Consider the following 18,292-nt stretch of genomic DNA (forward strand, 5'->3'; position numbering starts at 1 on the left):
CAGTCAGTACTTGAAGGACCTGAGCGGCCTTCATCCAGTTGGTACTCACCGACACGATTGAGAAAGAGAAAAAAACAACGACGACGACAGCGACGACGAGGACAGTTGTTATCCAGCGCAAAAAGGCTATTGATCCTGCACCGGACACGGGGCCAAGGCTCTGGTAGGGTGCAAGCCCGCAGCCTGGCGCTGGGCAGAATTTGTTTTGTTTTGTTATTAGCAAGAGGGCTCTGGCTCAGGCTCAGGCTCGGCACAGAGAGAGGGCTGTCGTGGTCGTGCGGTCGCGTGTGCGGTTCCTAGGCATATTAGCGGCCTTGTCGTCGGCAAGTCGGAAGCAGACGACGGCAGACGATGACCAGGACTCGATGAGCCTGAGGGGCAGGGTGAGGCGGATCGCAGATTCGCAGATGGGGGTGGAAGCATGGATGAATGGGTGCATGTGTAGTGGGATGGCATGCAGTCGACGTAAGCTGCACCTCAGGCGTCGATCGACGTCGTCGTCCCGCATCTGAACCACTGAGGCGGCCCCGCCCAGTCAGGCCCATTAGCGTACCACTGGCTCGTCGCTTGTGCTTGCATTGGGCCGCCATGTGCATGTGTGGTGGGTGTGGTGGGTGTGTGTGTGTGTGCGTGTGTGTCGGCGTAGCGGTAGTGTAGTGTAGTGAGTGGTGGCCGTGGCAGCAGTAGTAAGGATAGTGCTGCACTGGCACTCTGGCGGGCTGGGCTGCATCCAGCCATGCCGCTGCTGATCCTTGCTGGCCGTCGTCCAAAAATCAGACCACAGATCAGCGTCAAACATGCTTTGGTGTTGCATCTCTACCCCGTCGGCTCATGACTCCCGCGAACAAGACGCCCCGCCCCTGCAAGCGGCCCTTGACCTCTGTTCGGTGAAGCCGATGCACACTTGCTCTCTCTCTCACTCTCTCATGGCGACAAGTCGACGCGGCGAGGGAGGCGAAAAAAAAGACGGGTGCGTGTGCGTGTGAGAGTGCGTCGAGGCGAGGGCTTCATGCCCATTCACCAATCAGCGGCGGTTTGCCACCTGAATCGGCAGTCGCTACTGCCTATTCGGGATGCACCGCAATTGCAGCCCTCCTCCATCGTCATTCACGCCCGGCACAAGATGCCCTCCCGCATACAGTACACTTGCTGCCACTGCCACGGCCACGATGCTTCTATTCCCGTAGCCGACACATGCTGCCGTCCGTCGCTTGGAGCAATTGCCCCATTGTCTCAGTCATGATGCTTCTTGTTGCATAGGTCGACTATATGGTGCGCCTGCTGCTGCTGCTGCTGCTGCTGGCTGCGCCTGCCCTTCCCCTCCCCCTGCGCCTGCCTCCCGCGGGCGGCTGCGCTTTCCCCGTCGGTGGCTTAGACGTCAACAGCCGTCCGCTACGAGTACTCGCCAGAACTCTCTCCCTCTCTTAGACTTGCCTCGCTCGTATTCGCCTCGCCCCGCCTCCCCTGGTGCCTTCCCGGACCTACTACCCGTCTTGTCTCTAGTCTCGCCTGCCCTCCCGCCATGTCGCGACTCAGCAACATCTCAGTCCTACCATTATACTTTGCTCGCCGGAACCTTCTCCGATCCCAGTGTCCAACAACGCGCTTCCCCTCCGCCCAACCCTCAGCCACAAAAAATCTCTCTCGCCAACTCTCGCGATTCGTCTGCCCGACATTCACCAATCAACATGCTCCCCTCGACTCGTTGCCGTCTTCCTGCGGCGCCGTGATATTGAAAAAACCGACTATTATATTTGCTACTTGCAAACCTTAGATTATGCCGAATATATATGTACACGTGCATATGCCAATGCAATGCGCCCCCCGAATCTCTCATTGTACAAGATAACGCCAACTCTGGTATATGGATGAGTATGTATGCATAAAACAGACGAGATGATGACACAAAAAAAAGACAAAGAAAAACAAGAGGTATCTTGATCAGTAATCATGGCAGCCATGCGCCAAACACCAGAAAAAACCACCCCCTCAACAACCAGAGGCTTGGCGAACGCTTTCCAAAAAAAACCATTCATCTTCGCCCCGTGGCCCACGTGTGGGCTCAGTCGTCGTTGATACCGGTGGGACGGAAAGCGTCGTCCAGGTGGCACCGCTAAAAAAGTGCCCAAGATGTAAACAGGAAGTGATATGCCGCGGCTAAAGTCCGTGGTATCCCCAATTAAAAAACAAAGGGTATCTAATGCTGCAAATCCTGGAAAAAACGTAAAACGTGCGAGCCACGTTGGGATTTGCGCGCGACGCACTACCATCGTACGCCGCTGATCTCATCAGATCGACGTCGTGGCTTCTGGAAAAGGTATCGAACGAGTCTGTGGGTGCCGGTTCGGTAGGATCGGTTTCCCTCTTGGGTACGCCATCGCCCTGGATATCGCAATGCGCCCGCAGCCTCACGCTGCCTAGGTCCGCGCCCGTTTCTTCCTCATCTTGTACTCGGCCTTGGCTACCCGCATCAACAGGTCCTCGTCCTTGATGGGGATCCAAGACGTCAACACCTTCATGGCATTCTCAAAGTCCGAGTCGAGCAGGATTTCTCGCGTCGCATCAATCAGCGCAGCCGACGTCGCATGCAGCACGTCCATGTCTCCGCTGAACTTGGCCGTTGGTGACGTAGCATGCGACTTGTCGCCCAGGAGCATGAAGACATCCCACACCCGCAGTTGGGCGGGAAACGGGAGAGAATAGTTGAACAACGTCAAGTACCATCGAGTGCCGTATGCTGTTGATGTAATGCCCAATTCGTTCTGTGCAACCTGTTGTGAGCATCTGTGTACCATGGTTTGCGTCTGTTGGGTTTCCACTTACCAGCTTCTGCGCGATATCTCCTCCGCGCAGCCAATTGAGCTCAAAGTCGTCAAGCGCCTCCATGAGGCCTTCGAAGCCTGCCTCGTACAGTCGTTCCATGCCGCGAAGCTGCCACAGTCGAACGAGCATGACAAACGCCCGGTCTTCCTCATAATAGCAAAGGAGCGTTGCGGCCAGGGCAGCCATGCCTTGCACGTAGCCCGTCTCGGGCAAGTACAGCGACATGGCGTGCAGGACGCGGAAGAGCAAACGCTGTCCGCCACGGTATCGCCGCCGGAACATGATGTGTCGGTTGATGGTGCGCGGTACGTCGACGTCGATTTGCACGTCATCGGCAGATCCCTCCTGCTGGAGCTCATAGAAGTTGACAATGAGCTCCTCTTCCGTGGGGCTGTCCGCATTGGCCTTGGCGCTTGCTGCCAGGAAGGAGTACCACGCCGTTGCCCTCCAGCGATCGGGGATGCCCTTCCAGGTGCGCGAGATGACCTTGGGGTCCTTGGTGTCAAACTCGAAGAGCATGCCGCCCTTGTCTGCTCCTGCTTGCACAACCTTGGCCATCCTGCGCCATTTCTCATTGCGCGCAATTTCTTTTGCTTTCATGGCTTGGGCAGCCCTACCGCCCTCCTTCTGTTCAGCAACCTCGGCCAGGCCCGGTGGCAGTTTTAGCATGTCGCTCGCCTCGTCTCTCAGCCGGCGGTCTCTGTTGTGAGGGAAGATGTTGGTGGCATTCCGGAACGGGCTGCTGCGGCTAGTGCGCGAGTCGATGGTCCTCCCAGAGAAGATGGATCTAGCAGGCCGGGAAGATTTGACAGACAGTCGTCGTTGGGGCGAGCCAGACCGAGGATCTGCAGAACGAGCCGAAGGTGCCCTTGATGCGCTTCGGCCTAGTCGGCGACGCCTAGGCTCTTCCGAGAGCAGTTGCAGCATGGTCGTCACTCGTTGCATGCGCGGCTCGTCTGGGCCATCCAAGCCTTCGCCGTTAGACTTTGTCCTCCTTGGGACAATGAAGCCATATCGATCGACCTCGCCGCCCTCGAGATCTGCCCAGTCCTCAAGCCCGCCAGCCGCCTCGGTGGGCTCTTTGACTATGACGCTTCCATGTCGCGAGCTCATGAGTGAGCTGTCATCCCCCATGGCTTCCATGGCCATGTTGTTGACGCTGCCATTGCCCCGGCAGCTGGTCTGCATGCTCACAGCATCTTCCTCGGGCATGTCCCAATTGACAACACTTTCGTTCCCGTGCATATACATGCAGCGCACCTTGCGCGACAGCGTCATCTCATCGGCTGAGAGGACGCGGTAACTTATGGCCCGTGTTCTGGTCGAGATGCGCGAGGGCGTTTGCGGTGAGAGGTGCTTTATAGTGGGGGGTGATGTGGGTTGCGGGGGCTCTTTCTGGGGGGGAGTTGGTGGTGGCTGCAGTTCAGGTTCAGGTTTGGGTTGGGATTGCTCTGTCTCTTCAGGCTGCGGTTGCGGCTCCTCGTGTTGTTGGTCCTGATGCTGTTCTGGCTCCTGGTGCTGCTGCTCCTGGTGCTGCTCGTCTGGCCCTTTTTCTTGTCCCTGCTGTTGCGGGGGTGTGCTGGGCTTGGGCGCCCCTTGGACGAGCAGATTCATCTGCCGACTCTTTCTGTTTGCTTTTTTGCCACCAAGCATCATGCTGCCCCGCTTGGAAAAGGAAATGAGGGCGTCGGATGAAATTTCGTCGAAGCTGCCGGTGGGAATGAAGCAGTCAAGGCCGGGAAAAGCATCTTCTGGCTCCAGCGCATCATCGTGGGGCTTGGCTGGATGCTCGCCATGGACGACAATAGCAGGCAGACTCGGCGTCTTGCGCAGGCTCCTCGGTGAAGGCGGTTCGTTGGTAGTAGTGCCATTGGACGACGTCAGGGCCGAGTCTCTGCGATCATCGTCGCCGGGGGGCGGCGTGCGCTTGAGGGCAGAGGCGCGGGGCCCAGGTGAAGTGCGTGGGCGGCGGAGGTTGTCGAGCCATGATCGCGAGGGCGGGCCTGTGGCTGAGAATGCACTCTCGGGGTTGGAGAGTACAGGCGCCAGCGCGTTTGAGGCCTCGCACGGCTCATCCGCGGCCTGGCCAGAGGGGTTGACGGCCTCATCTCTCATGATGCGAGACGCGGGTCGCCGTGGTCATGGAGAGAGTTTGCGGGCGAGGGTAGTGGCGGGCAAAGCGAAATGAAAGGGTGCGGTCGACGCGGCTGTGAATCTTGAGGTGGAGCGGGACAGGGTATTTATTGAAAGACAAGGCGATATTTCTCCTTGCGGCGCAGCGTCCGGTCAGGCGCGGTCCATGAGGAATCCGGTACAAGATTACTTATTCATGATGCTTCATGAGCATACGGCTTGTGGCCCATGGAGCAATAATGGACGCGTGTGGTATCGTGTGTGACTGTTGAGGACCACGCACCCGTTGGTGGTGTACATGGCCAAAAGTGTGTCGTGAGGGCATGGGTGGGGTGGCGCTAAGCCCAAAGGGGGCCAGCGAGTAAGACGGGTAAGACGGCCCTTGGGTATATCAGATTCAGATGTATGGAAATAGTGACGGGGGGCGCAGCACGCACGAGAAGAGCGTGATTGCATGTGAAGGGCTCCGGTGTTGCAAGAGCGGTACAGCAGCCTGTGCTAGCATGCGGCAGCTGGAGTCGCTCGGCGGTGACAGGACAGGAGAGGGCGAGAGGCATTCAGCTGGACAAGCACTGTAACGTTGAGCAGCACTCATAGCGTGAGCTGGTTGGGAAAAGGGAGCCACGGCCGGAAGGTTATTCATGCGCGGATCGGGGATCGTCGCCGACCGGAGCCTGGGAATTGTGGGGTGCTGGGCGAAGCGAGGGGGGCGGTGGTTGAGCAGCAGGCTGGGCGCCGCCAGGTGGTTGCACGCGGGGGGCGTGGAAATGAAGCACAGCGACTGCAGAGCACGCGGCGCGGCGAGTGATGGATGGGTGGATGGACGGGTGGATGGATGGATGGATAGCGTGGATGGGCGGCTGGACGACAGATGGATGCCGGATGGGTGGATGGGTGGATGGAGGAGGCATGGACGGGGCGCGTCACACAGAACAGCAGCGGCGCCGTGGGCAATTTCCGAGGCGAGGGCAGCGAGTCTGGAGAAGGCATGCGTGTGCAGATAGCGACGCCCCTTTTCCCCAGCAAACGTCGCCAGGGTCTCGTCTGACCTTTGACCTGGCGGCTGGCGCAGAGACGTACGCCTTTGTTCTTCAGCTGCACTGCCTCTTCCACCGCCATTGAAGCCGCTGCACCGCCCTCACGCCGCTGCCGCCCGCCGCCCACCGTGCCGCCCGCCGCCCGCCGCCGTGTAGTGTATAGTGCCTCTGGCAAGTCGTTGCAGGGTGACTTGCAGCCAAGTGCATTTCTCAAAAGGACCGGTCGAGTAATGTCAGAAATAAAGAGAGTACTGCCCTGGAAAACGATAATATCGTGGCGCTCCCAACTAACCTCGCCTGCCAGTCGAACCGAATCAAACAAAGGGGCAACCCCCAGCAGAGGGTGCTGCAAGTAGCACACGCACAACGTGGTCTCCATATATCGTTTACATGGTTCAATCTCCAATCCAATAGCGCAGGTATAACGTTTGGCAACAGTCGTTCCGAACAAGAACCTTTCCGTCCCTCCAACACCAACCCCCTTCCCCCAACTGAGGAGTGATTTGTCTGCCCAACAAAGACAACCACACAGCTCCACACACACAACAAGGCCTAACCCTGAGATCGCCATACCAACACCAATACAAGCTCATCACGCAATAGCGAGCTAGGGTAAGTGGAACCTGCGTTCGGCCGGATCAGCGGCCACCTCCCGCCTCTTGGCCCTCCCCCAAGTCTGTGTTTCACCCTGCCACGTCGGTGCAACGGCTTCCGAAGCCCGCCGCGAGCGTGCTCGTGCTCGCTTGCGTTGGGCTCTGAGACTTAGTCCCCCTCCCCCCCCTTGTCTGTAAACCAAACGCGTGGGGCCAATAAAGTCTATTAGTCCCTACTAATAATTGTCCGAGGTAAAGCGGTCTAGGATATGCTCCGCTGGCCTCTCAGGCATTTACTTAGTCCCCCTAAACCCCCCTGGCATGTGAATTATAGGGCTATGACGTAGACTAGATGTGTCACTGAGACGGACTTGGTGAATTGACGAGTTTGAGCCCTTGGTCATGTCTTTTTTGCAAGTCTGAGTGTAGAAGAAGAAGGTGACCAAGTCACGTTGATCATATCAGAACTTTGTAGACATTAGTTTCGTGTCACCTTGGATAGATGGCTGAACGCGATCTGCATTCATTCATGTGCAAGAATCCGTCTATTTTGATAAAACACAGACAAAGAAAGGTACTTGTTAGGCTAGAAATCACGCACGTGTAAACATGCAGCCTTTGTAGCATGACAAAGTATAATATGTAAGCATACACATCAACAACACCGAAGATTCCCTACAACAACATCTTATTCAACAAACTCTGATAGATCAAGTACAAAGCCATGTCCAATCCGTCCTCCACTTTTTCTCGCACTATACAGTCCCAACTACACGCGTACATTTCCTCAACCCTCCCTCAGCCGCTTCACTGCACACACTCTATTTCTTCTTTGACCCCCTTCCCCCCCTCACACTCTTCTTCTTTCCCTTTGCCATCTCGGCGCCTCTCCTCCCGCCCGCAATCATAACCCTCACCTTGCTAACGGGCACCACGCCCACGACCTCTGGCTCCTTCCACCCGCGGATCAGATCGATTTCCTTGGGCCAGATGCGCTCGACATCCTGGCTGTGCTTGTCCACAATCTTGGCATCCTTGCCGGCATTGTCCCAGATGGATAGTACTTCCTTGACAGCCTTGCCGCGCTTGGTCGAGCCAGGCTGCATCTTGGCTTTGTATTTGTACGTGGAGAGGGCGGACCACGGCGCGCAGACGGGGATGGCGGATAGGAGCTCGTCGTTTGGTAGCGGACGGCCCGTAAATGCATCCAGGTTTTGGAGGTTTGTTTTCAGGGCCTCGTCGCCCTCGTCGTCGTCTTCGGCATTTTCGAGTGCCCGCAGACGGGCCTCTTCGGCAGCTTTGCCGGCGGCTTGAGCACGAAGGTGTTGATCGCGGCGACGTTGCTTGTCGGCTTGTGCCTGCTCTTCCTTCTGACGCTTCTCTTGAGCGGCAGCTTCTGCAGCTTGTTGGCCAGACTTGGAACCCAAAAGGCGCATGGCCAACTCGCGGTCTTCCTCATCTTGTGCTGCGTACTTTGCAGCCTGCTTCTTCGCCTTTGCACGTTTTCCTCTGGGCAGAGGAGCGTTCTTTGGCTTGTTGGCTTGTGATGTCACGGTCCCGTCAATCTTCGTAGGAGCTTTTCCGCTGCCGCCTTCTGCAGAACCATCGTCGTCATCACCGCCGTCGGCTGCATGCGTTGTATCAGACGGCACATGAGGCAGTTCCGGCAGTTGGCCCTTCCTTGCGAGACGGCGTTCTCTTGCAGACAGCTTCCCGCGCCCCTTTGACTTTGATGTCCGTTCAGAATCAGCTACTGAACCCTCATCTTCCTGACCTTCTTCCTTTGCATCAACGCCATTCCTTCCTCCAGACATGACATACTCATCTCCATCTTTTGCGGCTTTAGGCTCGTCATCCTCATCAGAGTCCTCAGCATGGTTTGTTGTCGACTGAAGCGGATTGCTTCTTGGAGCTGCGGCTTCCGACTCTGCGTCGCTCTCTTCGGTCTGTTGCATCTTTGCGTCCGGAAAGTCGTCTTCAGAGTCAGAATTGATCCTAGCATCCGGGAACTCGTCATCATCGTCACTTTCGTCAGACTTTGTAGCCGCTGCAGCCTTTGATTCATCCGCTGGGTCGTCGGCCATTTCTGCGGCAGACACTGCAGTCTCCTGTACACGATGCTTGTGATGGTTCGCCTTGCTTGATTCGCTGATTTCAAACATAACTGCCAGTCCTACTACAAGTTGAGCTGGTGGCAAATATTCCTTCTTTCCCTTGATGTTGAACATGCCAGCCGGAAGAAACTCTCCCGTCTGTCCGGTTTTGCTGACCTGATCGCTGCGAACCCACCATGCTGACATGACAGCCTTTGAGTCCCACGCATCGGAGGTGCAGATACAGAGATTACCGGCTTGTGATAGGGTCGATGGTGGTATAGGGGCATCTGGCGTGTCTGGTTTGTTCTTGATGATCATTGGCATAGCGCCTTTGAGGTCAGCGTGTACATACACGTCTCCCTTTCGCAGAAATCGACGGTATATAATCTCGTTCTGTTGCGCGTCTTTGCCCCCCAGGACCAAGTAGCCGTCCGAAGAGATGAAGTAGATGAATTTCTCAAACCAGTGCTGTTTGCGCACCGGTCGTAACACTTCCTTCTCTTGCTTTAGCCCCTTTTTTAGATCCTCGGTCACCTTTTTCTCGTGGTTCTTTAGCGCTTTTGTAGATGCTTGAAGGGTACGGCCTTCTTTGTCAGCTGCTGTCTTTTTCTGGTCGAAATATTCAGTGGAATTCGCCCAAGCGCTAAGTCCAAGGTCAATATCGATAGCCAGTTGCGGTCTTGCTGCTACTTTTGGAGGAGAGGCCTTCCTCTTGGGGTGATCGTCTTCGTCGTCGGTGTCCTCACTGACAGAACTCGTTTCGTTGCCTTCATCCTCTTCCTCTTCACCATTCTCCCAGCTTGTCTCGTTGAGAAGCAGTGTGATGGTATTCTCATGTAATTTTAGCGGTAATCTGATCAGTTGAGCAACAGCATTGCCAGAGTTTTGTTCGCGTTCAATCAAGCGCGCAATGTCAACCCAGTCCATGCCTTGTCTAATCAGTCCGTTCACAGCTTCGGTGGCTTCGGTAACACGATGTACATTGGCCAAGATTGCTTCTGCTTTGCGGAAATTCAATTCCTGCACTTGCTGCAGCCCGCCGATACGATCCTCATGTTCTTTACGCGCCTTCTCCAGCTTCTTCTTGGCTTGCTGTTCGCGTTCAGTCAGTTTCGATTCGAGCTTCTGTCCTTCTATAGACGAAAAGAATTCATCCACCGCCTTGTTGAACCCGTCAAACTCGAGAAAGGTGTAGTCTGTGTTTTTGAATTGCCCTGGGCGGAAAGGGTGGAAATCATCGTAGAGAAGACGCGGTTTATCGGACTCGTCGTCGGCCTTTGGAGCAGACGGATTGGGCTTTGCGAGGATGTAGCCCTTGATTTGGTCAGATGTTGTGATATCTTCCGTGATTTTTCTTGCGTCTTGTAGCACTTCGACCAGTTTTCCCAGCAGCCCATCGTCGGCAAGGACCTCCTCTGGTTTTAAGGACGAGTCAAAGTTGGCGATATGGAGCGCATGATCGACCAGCAGCGGAGGACACTCTGTGATGGAGACGGCCAGCGCCTTCCTCAGAGAATCTTTCCCCGCCTTTTTTGCCTTTTTCCCCGCTGCAGCAGGCTGGTCTTGCTGCTTGTCGATCGCCTTTTGCAGCGCCTGGCGCACTCTCTCCTTGGTAAGCTCTGGTGCGCCACCGTAGTTTTGCCGCAAGGTAAGATTGTACTGCAAGCCGACTCTGAGTTTCTCATGCTCCTCCCCCTCATCCACGTTCCGCAAAAGCGACAAAACGTTTAGGTCGGCATCGGTTAGGATAATATTACCACCGGCGTAGAATTCCAAGTATAAGCGGTACAGTCCGTCGGAGAATTGGAGCTCCAGAATGCGATCGGTGCCTATTTGGGAGATTGATGTGACACGCCTAGTTTTCAAGTACTTGCGCAGTTTCGCGACGAAGCCCGAGGGTGCCGCAGCCGTTGTCCGCGCATATTCGGTCAGATGGCAACGGAAGCCCGAGTCGATGAGCAGCTGTTCGCGATGGTCGGGCTTGTGGAATTTGATGAGGAAGATTCTCTACACACTTGTGAGTTTTTCGGCGTGCAAAATAGTGGTTGCGCTACGTCCAGCACATACAGAGCTCAGATCATAGACGTTTGTGACTCGGAGAGAGGTGAGTTTGGCGGACAGCTCGTGGGCAATGACCTGCAAGTCAATTAGTGCAAGATCTGTACAGCACTATGCGCGAGTGCTTACCTTGACGTCCAGGCTGGAAAACCTCTGCTTCATGGTGGTGTGTCGTGTGCAGAGTCTGTGGTTAGTGGGGTCGGGGGTTGAAGGTGGGATGCGGCGATGACGAAGGTGCACAAGTAGCGCGGCTGCAAGGGTCGCGCAAAATGGACGTGGTTCCTGGCCCGAGGCTTAGTAATGGATTCTTGGGGACGCACATCACAGAGGCCTGCTGGCGGCGTCAGTCGAAGCAGAATGTGGTGTTCATTAGGCCCTTTTTATCTGGTGTAATGCGCTACCTACTCTATGATGCGGCACGTCACGATTCATAGCATTCGCAATGCAGCATGCACTATATCCTCAACTCCAGCAACGCCATGCCCCAGAAACCAAACACGCTTATAGACCCTGCCGTATCCTCTCTGCGAGCTGCCTCTTGCCAAACTCCCAGGCATTCAGGAATCCTTGTTCCGAAAGGTCAATGTTCTTCATCGACGTCATGTCTTGCGCCGGCGGCTTGCTGACGCGCGAGGCGACAACGACGGGGTCCGTCTCGAGGATGATGCCGTCGTCTACCAGCTCGTCAATGGCGAGCGACTGTCATGGTTAGCCAGGGGACGAATGCGACTGGACAGCACGGGAATGCATACCACGAGGTCGTAGTTCTCGATGACGGTGCGCTTGTCCACAGAGTTTCTGGCATGCGTTAGATTCTTGTCGTTTGAGCCGCAGTCGCTTCAAGTCTACGTACTTGAGGAGGATGTTGAGCGAGTCCCTGAGGGCCAGGACGACGCTGCGATGGGTTAGCACTTGGTCGGCTGCCTTTGTGCCAGGCATGACAGTACCTGTACAGCAGAACCTCGTTCTCGTCGGCGCTTCCAACGACATACAGCATGACGTCCGACTCCATCTTGAAGACAATGACCTTTTGGTCGTATAGTATAATGTCGGTTGTCTGCTTAGCTGTCTTCTCTGTACCAGGTGTCAGACCAGCAGCCGCGCAGCATTGGACCCGTAGGCTCTACACACCCAGGAGCCCCTTTTCAAAAGCCTTCTGGTCCTTGACCGTCTTGTATGCAATCTGGCCGGGGTAGTCGCTCTGTTGGCCGGCGGGCGGGTGCGGGTTCGAGTAGTACTTGGTGAGGATGCGCGAGCCATCGTCGATAGCCAGGACCAGGATCGCCTGGACGCTGAAGAGGGAGAGAGGGCGCGACATGGTAGGGGGGATTTGCTTTGTTCTGGTCGCGGCGGGCGTCAATGGGGTCGAGTCGAAGCTCGTGGATGGGGGGGTTTTGGGTAGGATAGGTGTCTGCTTGCGGAGAAGCGGCCAATCACGGAGGTCGTGGGGCGCTGGCCTAACTTAGCAATTAGCGTGCCCGTGTGAACTTTTGACCCAGTCCATCGTCGCCCATTGACGCTTGCAGCCACCCCGCCGCCATGCAAAAAATATCACGAACCTCGCTGGCGTCCATCGTCTGTCCGTCGGCGCCCTTTCTTGCGCCGCGTCTCCTGCGCACGGCTGTTCCTGCTGCCGTGGCTGCATCGCCATGTGCGCCCTCCCCACGCCTGCAGAGGGCGGGCTATGCGATTGCGACTGCGATACACGGCAAAGCCAGGGTGCGGAGGGTTTCTGCGGACAAAGAGAAGCGGGTGCCACCGCTTTCCGAAGACGAGGCAAAAGTGAGTCGTGTCGACTTCTTCAATGGGAGCGCGCATTAACAGTACCAGATACTCCGCCTGACCAGCCAATTCCGGACCGCCTGCGAAGCCCGCAATGTCCACATGATCATGGACCTCTATCCCACACTCGTAGCAGCAAACATGCTCACCAGCTACGATACTCGGCGCATTTCACAGGCCCTGCATGTGCGCACACGCAACGAGCACGACCGCGGCAAGCAATCCGAACTCTTTCCATTTGTCCAGCAAGTTGTGGCCGACATTCGCAAAGGGAGGCTGCCGCCGCACCATTATGCCTTCGTACATCTGTTTGGAATATACAAAGACTGCGCGCGCTGGGATGAGGGCTATGAGCTCTGGCAATGGCTGGTTCAGCAAGACGATCGCTATGTGTCACAGGCCGCTTACGGCGCCGCCATTGAGCTCATGGCATATGGGGAAATCATGCGACACCCAGAGCTCGAGGCTTTGTATGCCGATGGACTGAAGCGCTTCCCTGGCACTTTCGCCGAGTACCACCTGTCGCCGGACGCAATCATCCCCGATAGGTCTCAGTTGACTACCATTGCTGGAATTCCCACTATCCTGCTCCAAGGTATACTTACCGCACGCATTCTGGCTCGTGACTGGAAACATGCATACCTCGCCTTGGACACTGCGCTCCGCATCTTCCCCACACAAACCCCTCCGCGCTATTTTGAGCTGTTCATGGCTGAGAGGCCCCTTGGGGAGGCATACACAGCCTTCATGGTAGCGTGCCGGGCTGGCATAGTGCTTAGGCCAACCCACGTCACCGCCCTCCTTACAAAGTTGCGTGCTGCTACTGTGACCGCGTCCCATTCGATGACCGATTCGATGATGCTTTTGCGAGCCATGGCAAATGCCGTGTATGGCTACTTGGAGGCGGGTGGACAGCTCGAGAGTATCCATGTTGCCTCGTTCCTCCGCACCTTTGAGCAGATATTGCCCGAACCCCCGGCTGGCGAAGACTATGGGGGAGAAACTGCAGAGATGCGTAACATGCTTGTCATTGCCGCGCACGAGATTGTGTCAGGTCTTATTCAGGCGGGCATGCCTCCTCAGATCCAGCCGTTTGTTTCTCTCATCTCGATAGCTGGCAAACTGCGGGTGCCAAATTTACTCACCACTGCTGTGCAAGATATCAAGACCGCTGGCCTTGAACTTGGGGAGATTGGGACAAGAAGCGTCATCACGTCTGCTGGCCTGCTCAAGGACAAGGATTTGATCGAGGAATACTGGTTGCAAGTCGTCTCGACTGCAGAGAAAAACAGTGGGCTGATACCTATGGAAGACTGGGTCACTTTCACCAAGGCATGCCGAAGAGCTGATCATACAGATTACTTTCGCAGCCAGCTCTTGAAGTTGCCACACGCCATTACGGAACGGATTGAACGGAGCATCCTTCAGCGAATTGTCCAGCCAGAAGTTCCGTCCCCGAAAAATGAAGAATACCAGCTTATGAGTCTTGAGCAGCTGCAGTCTGACTTGTCGCAGCTCAAGGACCAGATGAAGAATATCGAGGCCGTTGTAATGTCCGGACAGCCACTTGATGTCCTCAAATCCCCATTCTACATGCACCTGGACCCCGAGTACCCCTCTCTCGGCACCGAGGAAGACCTTCGCAGCATATACGAAGAGTTTACAACCGACCCGCATCAGCCTCCGCCGCCACCACCGGCAGACGGCAAGCCCATTCCCGCAGCCCGCAGCCCAACCGGCATACCGTTAGACGAGCTACGATTCCGCAACTGGGTCACCATCCACGAAATGATGGATTCGGCAGAGTCCTACGAATCCGACTTCCAATACGCCCTGGACATGGCCACCAAATCCGGAACACCACTCAAAGGCTCACCCGAAATCCTGTATCTGCGGAAACAAAACCCCAGGCTCCTTCCCGCTCCAGAGTTGGCGAAACGGATCAAAGCACTAAGAGCAACGGGTTCCCACGACCTCGGTTTCTTCAGAAAAGTGGGCTCCGATGGTCCCGGTGAGATTTACAAGCAAACAGCGAAAGCGCGGCTGCGCAAGCACATTGCCAAGGACGAGGGCGAGTCGGTTGTCCAGAGGGGAAAGAATGCACCCAGGTTGGTGTATTATGTTGGGTTGGAGTCTGATAGCAAGGTCCTCGGTGAATCTAAACGCCGCTCTAAAATTCGCAAGGTACCGAGCTCGGATCGGGCCGCGGAAGAGGAGGCTGCTTTGCTGTTTGAAGAAAGCAGCAGTAGTCATGGTGGCGAGGGAGAGCAGACGAAGCCTGCCAGCCCTGCTTCTTCATAAAAAAGCACTTTCAGAGTCATCACTTTTGAAAATGTGGTATAGTAATAAATATACCACGGCTTGAATTCTATACCCTTATCCAGTCATGCAGCTTTCTCCCTAGTCCATTACACGCAGCACATTCGCACGAAGAACAGTATTACGTGCAAACATGCACCCCACGCATGCCGCACCCACCCACAGCAATTTAAATAGAGGAAGAGGAAAGAAACCAAAAACGGATAAAAGAGATACTCCAAGGTTTTTCCCCATCTACGGCGCAGGATTAAAATCAAACTGAAACTCATCATCCCCCAACATACCGTCATACATGCCGTTTCCTGCCGTGACGAACCCTTCAAACTGGCCCCAGCTCGCCAGATCCGACCAGCTGAAGAGATCGGGGCCAAATGCTGAGTTGCCCAGCAATGTATCTTGCAGAGCGGGCATGGACGGGTTCGCAGGCGCGGGGAGTGGAGTGGGCGGGCCAAGCAGCGTGGGACGTTCTGTGTCGAGATTCATGCTTGTCGTGGATGTTGTTGATGTGGTCGTGGCCTTTTTCGTACACGTTAGCGAGTGGTGAAATAAACAAAGCACGTCGACTCTGCAACCCAACTCACCTCATCTGTAGCAGGCGGCATAGCCGTCGCCGTAGCCTCAACCGGATTCAACAGGCGCGTGGACTGGCGCTCGGCTTCTACACGCAGTTCCTCGAGCACAAGGCAGTATCTGCGGGCGAGGCAATCCGTGTCTGTGACCGTCTCAAGCTGCTTCTGGCATTCGACGCCTTTTTCAAAGTAGCCTTCGATTTCGACGTTGTTCTTGACGCCCAGCCCTTGCTGGATGCGGTGGATGTACAGCACGACCACGGCGCAGAACGCGTAGTATTGTGTGAACCAGAAGGAGCGGAACAAATTCGACGAGGTGAACACGTCGTTTACCACGCGTACAATGGCCATGGCGGCTTCGAGGCATGCGGCGATGTTGGTCGTCGTGTTGTAAGTGGTGTTTGGGTTGGCGCCCCAGTTTGGGTGCGTGGGCATGTGAGTTAGGCTTGCGAAGTCGCGGAGCAAGAAGGGTCGGTGGATCAGGAGGATGGCGTGGTGGTAGGCTAGGTTGAGCACTGAGCGCTGTCGCTGGTAAATGGGGACTAGGGCCTGACTGTCGACGCTGGCTTGGTGGCTTGAGCCGGCGAGGAAGCCCGAGAGCGAGTTGTGCCAGGCGTGGAGATCGGCTGTGTATTTGGCGGAGAGCTCAATGCGTAGGCCTAGACTCGGAGGCCGGATGGAATATAGGTCTCGTAGGACGAGAGAGACGATTCGCGTTAGCTTGATGTGCTCTACTGGGGCGGTCATCATGCAATGAGAATGGGGAGGGGCCGGCCTGATATATGATGGGAGGAGATCATTGTCGTTGACAATGGTTGGGAGTTCCTTGCCGCAATGTTAGCACGGGCGAGGTATTGATGAAGAGTACCTACCTGGTCAATATCCTCATCTTTGAAAGTTCGTGGGCGACCAAGAGCTGCCGCGAGGTATTTGTCAAGAGAGTACGCGCACCAGAAGACGCGTCTTCGGCTCTCAAGCTCGACATAATCCACATTGTTGGAAGGATCGCATTTCCTCCCGCGATTCAAGCCTATGGCAAGAACAAGATGTGACAGCGTGCCGAAAAGGCTCCAACAGTGGTTGATACGCGACTGGGTGAGAAGGTAAAAGCACTGCAGCAATCGTGCTTGTACGCTTGCCAGTCTTACAGCACCGCGCTCCTTCGATAGCTGATGTTCGGCTGCGAAAAAGTAGCGGGCACTACCGTCTGTTAGCCCGTTGCTATGGAGCCGATACCAAGAAGATCATACCTGTTTTCTTGCACGGTACTGCCTGGAGGCATGTACGCTTGCGCCTGGGCAAAAACAACCATCAAAAGTGCAGCCTTTGCCTTGCCATCTTCTTTGCCTCTTATTTCGCCTAGCGTGTCATAGAACTCGTCCAATAACTTTTCAATACTTGGCCGATGCAGAAATCGATGTGTTGGAGCGGCGAAATCAAAGTACCGTTCCACAAGCCTTTGTGCATCGGATTTTGGCGGTAGGAAGAATAGAGATTGATCAAACTCTGGCAGCGGAGCATCGCCAAACGTGAAGATGGTCGAGTCATGCGAGAGAGACGAGCTTTGATGCAGACGTCTCTGGATACGAATGAGAAAGGCTACGGCACTTGAAGAACCAACGTAGTGACCTTGCTGATCTCTTTGTCCCCCTTGTGGTACGGGGGAGTCTCGGGTAGAAGGACGAGGCCCATACTCGGCAGACATGGTCAGAGCAGTCGGGTTGCCATTGGCGACATGGGTGTAAGCCGATGGCTCAATGGGAGAAGATGGGCTGGGATAGATTCGTGGATACTGGGCGGTCGGAGCAGCTGGTTCTCCCTTTGGAGAAGCCTCAGATACTGAAATCTCTCTGCGCGCTTGGGCGTGTGGGCCCATAGCTATTGCAGATTCATCCACAATGACCGATGGAAGCCTTCCTCGCGTATAGGACGCGGTGAATTCGCAAGGGAGTCCTGATCGCAGACATAATGCACACGGACATCTTCCAGTGCACCGGACTTTTTTCCTACATAGGATGTCAGCAGGTGTGCGGAGCACGTCACGTGCACGCTGATTCTGCTCAAGCTCACTTCTTACATCGGTCGCAAGCCCTACTGACCCTACTTCTTTCTTTGTTCTCTCTTCTCCTCTTCGCCGATGGTGTTTTTTGGTCGCTCGAACCCGCGCTAGCTGGTGTATCGGCGGCCGTGGCGTCCATACTATTCGCAGGCGTCCATGTAGACGACCCTTGCTTCGAATCAACACTAGGCGAGCATCCTTGGCGTGAGCTGTTGTCATCCATCATTTAAAGGTGCCGGAAATACTGTGTTAGCAGACGTTTCCGGATGTTCAAAGAGCGGAGTCAGGAGTATTTGGAAAGCTCGGATAAGGACTGCTGTATGAGAATAGCCGGCAGTGCCGGAAAAACTGCGCACTAAGCCAGATGAGGATTGACCAGAGCGCGATTGCGCTAGGGCTTCCCCAGGTTTTCAGATCGCGTGCCTCTTTGATTGGGTTTTTTATTTGAGTTCTGTACCAGATAGAGGTTCATATCGATTTGGGATGCAAACTAAGCGGGAAGAAAAGTCTCTTTACATCCTTGCCCAGAACATGGAGCATACAAGTCTTGCACCGGTTTGATTGCAACGGACATGGTTATCTGTACTTAAGCAACAAGGTTTGCACTTTGCAGAATTGGCAAGACGTCTTTTCGCGCGTGAAACAAGGAAACAATACCGACTACCACTCCTTCCTCTGAGGTATCTGTGCTACACTCAGTTGATATCCATCGTCATCTTCATATGATGGATGCACAAGAAGTAACACGGACCTATGCGCAAACTGGAAGTGGCCACACAGTTTCATCTAGACATCTGAAGTCAATAGCTGATGTACCAATTAG

At 55.3% G+C, this 18,292-nt stretch overlaps 6 protein-coding genes across 6 annotated transcripts; 2 read left to right on the forward strand and 4 right to left on the reverse strand.

Moving 5' to 3' along the window:
• Positions 1 to 1,269: 1,269 nt before the first annotated feature.
• Positions 1,270 to 1,730, forward strand: SETTUDRAFT_33565 (uncharacterized protein; the record flags this gene model as incomplete). Its single annotated transcript, XM_008030614.1, has 2 exons — positions 1,270 to 1,387; positions 1,429 to 1,730. 2 exons carry the CDS (start codon positions 1,270 to 1,272, stop codon positions 1,728 to 1,730), a joined length of 420 nt encoding a protein of 139 aa, XP_008028805.1.
• A 687-nt stretch (positions 1,731 to 2,417) lies between these two features.
• SETTUDRAFT_180475 (uncharacterized protein) lies at positions 2,418 to 5,030 on the reverse strand (the record flags this gene model as incomplete). Its single annotated transcript, XM_008030830.1, has 2 exons — positions 2,824 to 5,030; positions 2,418 to 2,771 (listed from the first exon to the last, which is right to left on the reverse strand). The coding sequence occupies exons 1-2, from the start codon at positions 4,936 to 4,938 to the stop codon at positions 2,418 to 2,420; spliced, it is 2,469 nt and encodes an 822-aa protein (XP_008029021.1). The 5' UTR covers positions 4,939 to 5,030.
• A 2,237-nt stretch (positions 5,031 to 7,267) lies between these two features.
• On the reverse strand, positions 7,268 to 10,902 carry SETTUDRAFT_180476 (uncharacterized protein; the record flags this gene model as incomplete). The annotated part of the gene is made up of 3 exons (XM_008030831.1): positions 7,268 to 10,689; positions 10,750 to 10,818; positions 10,870 to 10,902. The coding sequence occupies 3 exons, from the start codon at positions 10,900 to 10,902 to the stop codon at positions 7,408 to 7,410; spliced, it is 3,384 nt and encodes a 1,127-aa protein (XP_008029022.1). The 3' UTR covers positions 7,268 to 7,407.
• Positions 10,903 to 11,104: 202 nt separating this feature from the next.
• SETTUDRAFT_139692 (uncharacterized protein) lies at positions 11,105 to 12,058 on the reverse strand (the record flags this gene model as incomplete). Its single annotated transcript, XM_008030832.1, has 5 exons — positions 11,105 to 11,439; positions 11,493 to 11,538; positions 11,594 to 11,635; positions 11,688 to 11,814; positions 11,872 to 12,058. The coding sequence occupies 5 exons, from the start codon at positions 12,056 to 12,058 to the stop codon at positions 11,242 to 11,244; spliced, it is 600 nt and encodes a 199-aa protein (XP_008029023.1). The 3' UTR covers positions 11,105 to 11,241.
• Positions 12,059 to 12,279: 221 nt separating this feature from the next.
• SETTUDRAFT_43108 (uncharacterized protein) lies at positions 12,280 to 14,823 on the forward strand (the record flags this gene model as incomplete). Its single annotated transcript, XM_008030670.1, has 2 exons — positions 12,280 to 12,522; positions 12,571 to 14,823. The coding sequence occupies 2 exons, from the start codon at positions 12,280 to 12,282 to the stop codon at positions 14,821 to 14,823; spliced, it is 2,496 nt and encodes an 831-aa protein (XP_008028861.1).
• A 252-nt stretch (positions 14,824 to 15,075) lies between these two features.
• On the reverse strand, positions 15,076 to 17,286 carry SETTUDRAFT_155817 (uncharacterized protein; the record flags this gene model as incomplete). Its single annotated transcript, XM_008030833.1, has 4 exons — positions 15,076 to 15,357; positions 15,423 to 16,235; positions 16,283 to 16,610; positions 16,661 to 17,286. The coding sequence occupies 4 exons, from the start codon at positions 17,284 to 17,286 to the stop codon at positions 15,076 to 15,078; spliced, it is 2,049 nt and encodes a 682-aa protein (XP_008029024.1).
• Between the last annotated feature and the right edge of the window lie 1,006 nt (positions 17,287 to 18,292).

Source organism: Exserohilum turcica (assembly GCF_000359705.1).
Source record: "Exserohilum turcica Et28A unplaced genomic scaffold SETTUscaffold_5, whole genome shotgun sequence".
Classification (NCBI taxonomy): Eukaryota; Fungi; Ascomycota; class Dothideomycetes; order Pleosporales; family Pleosporaceae; genus Exserohilum; species Exserohilum turcicum.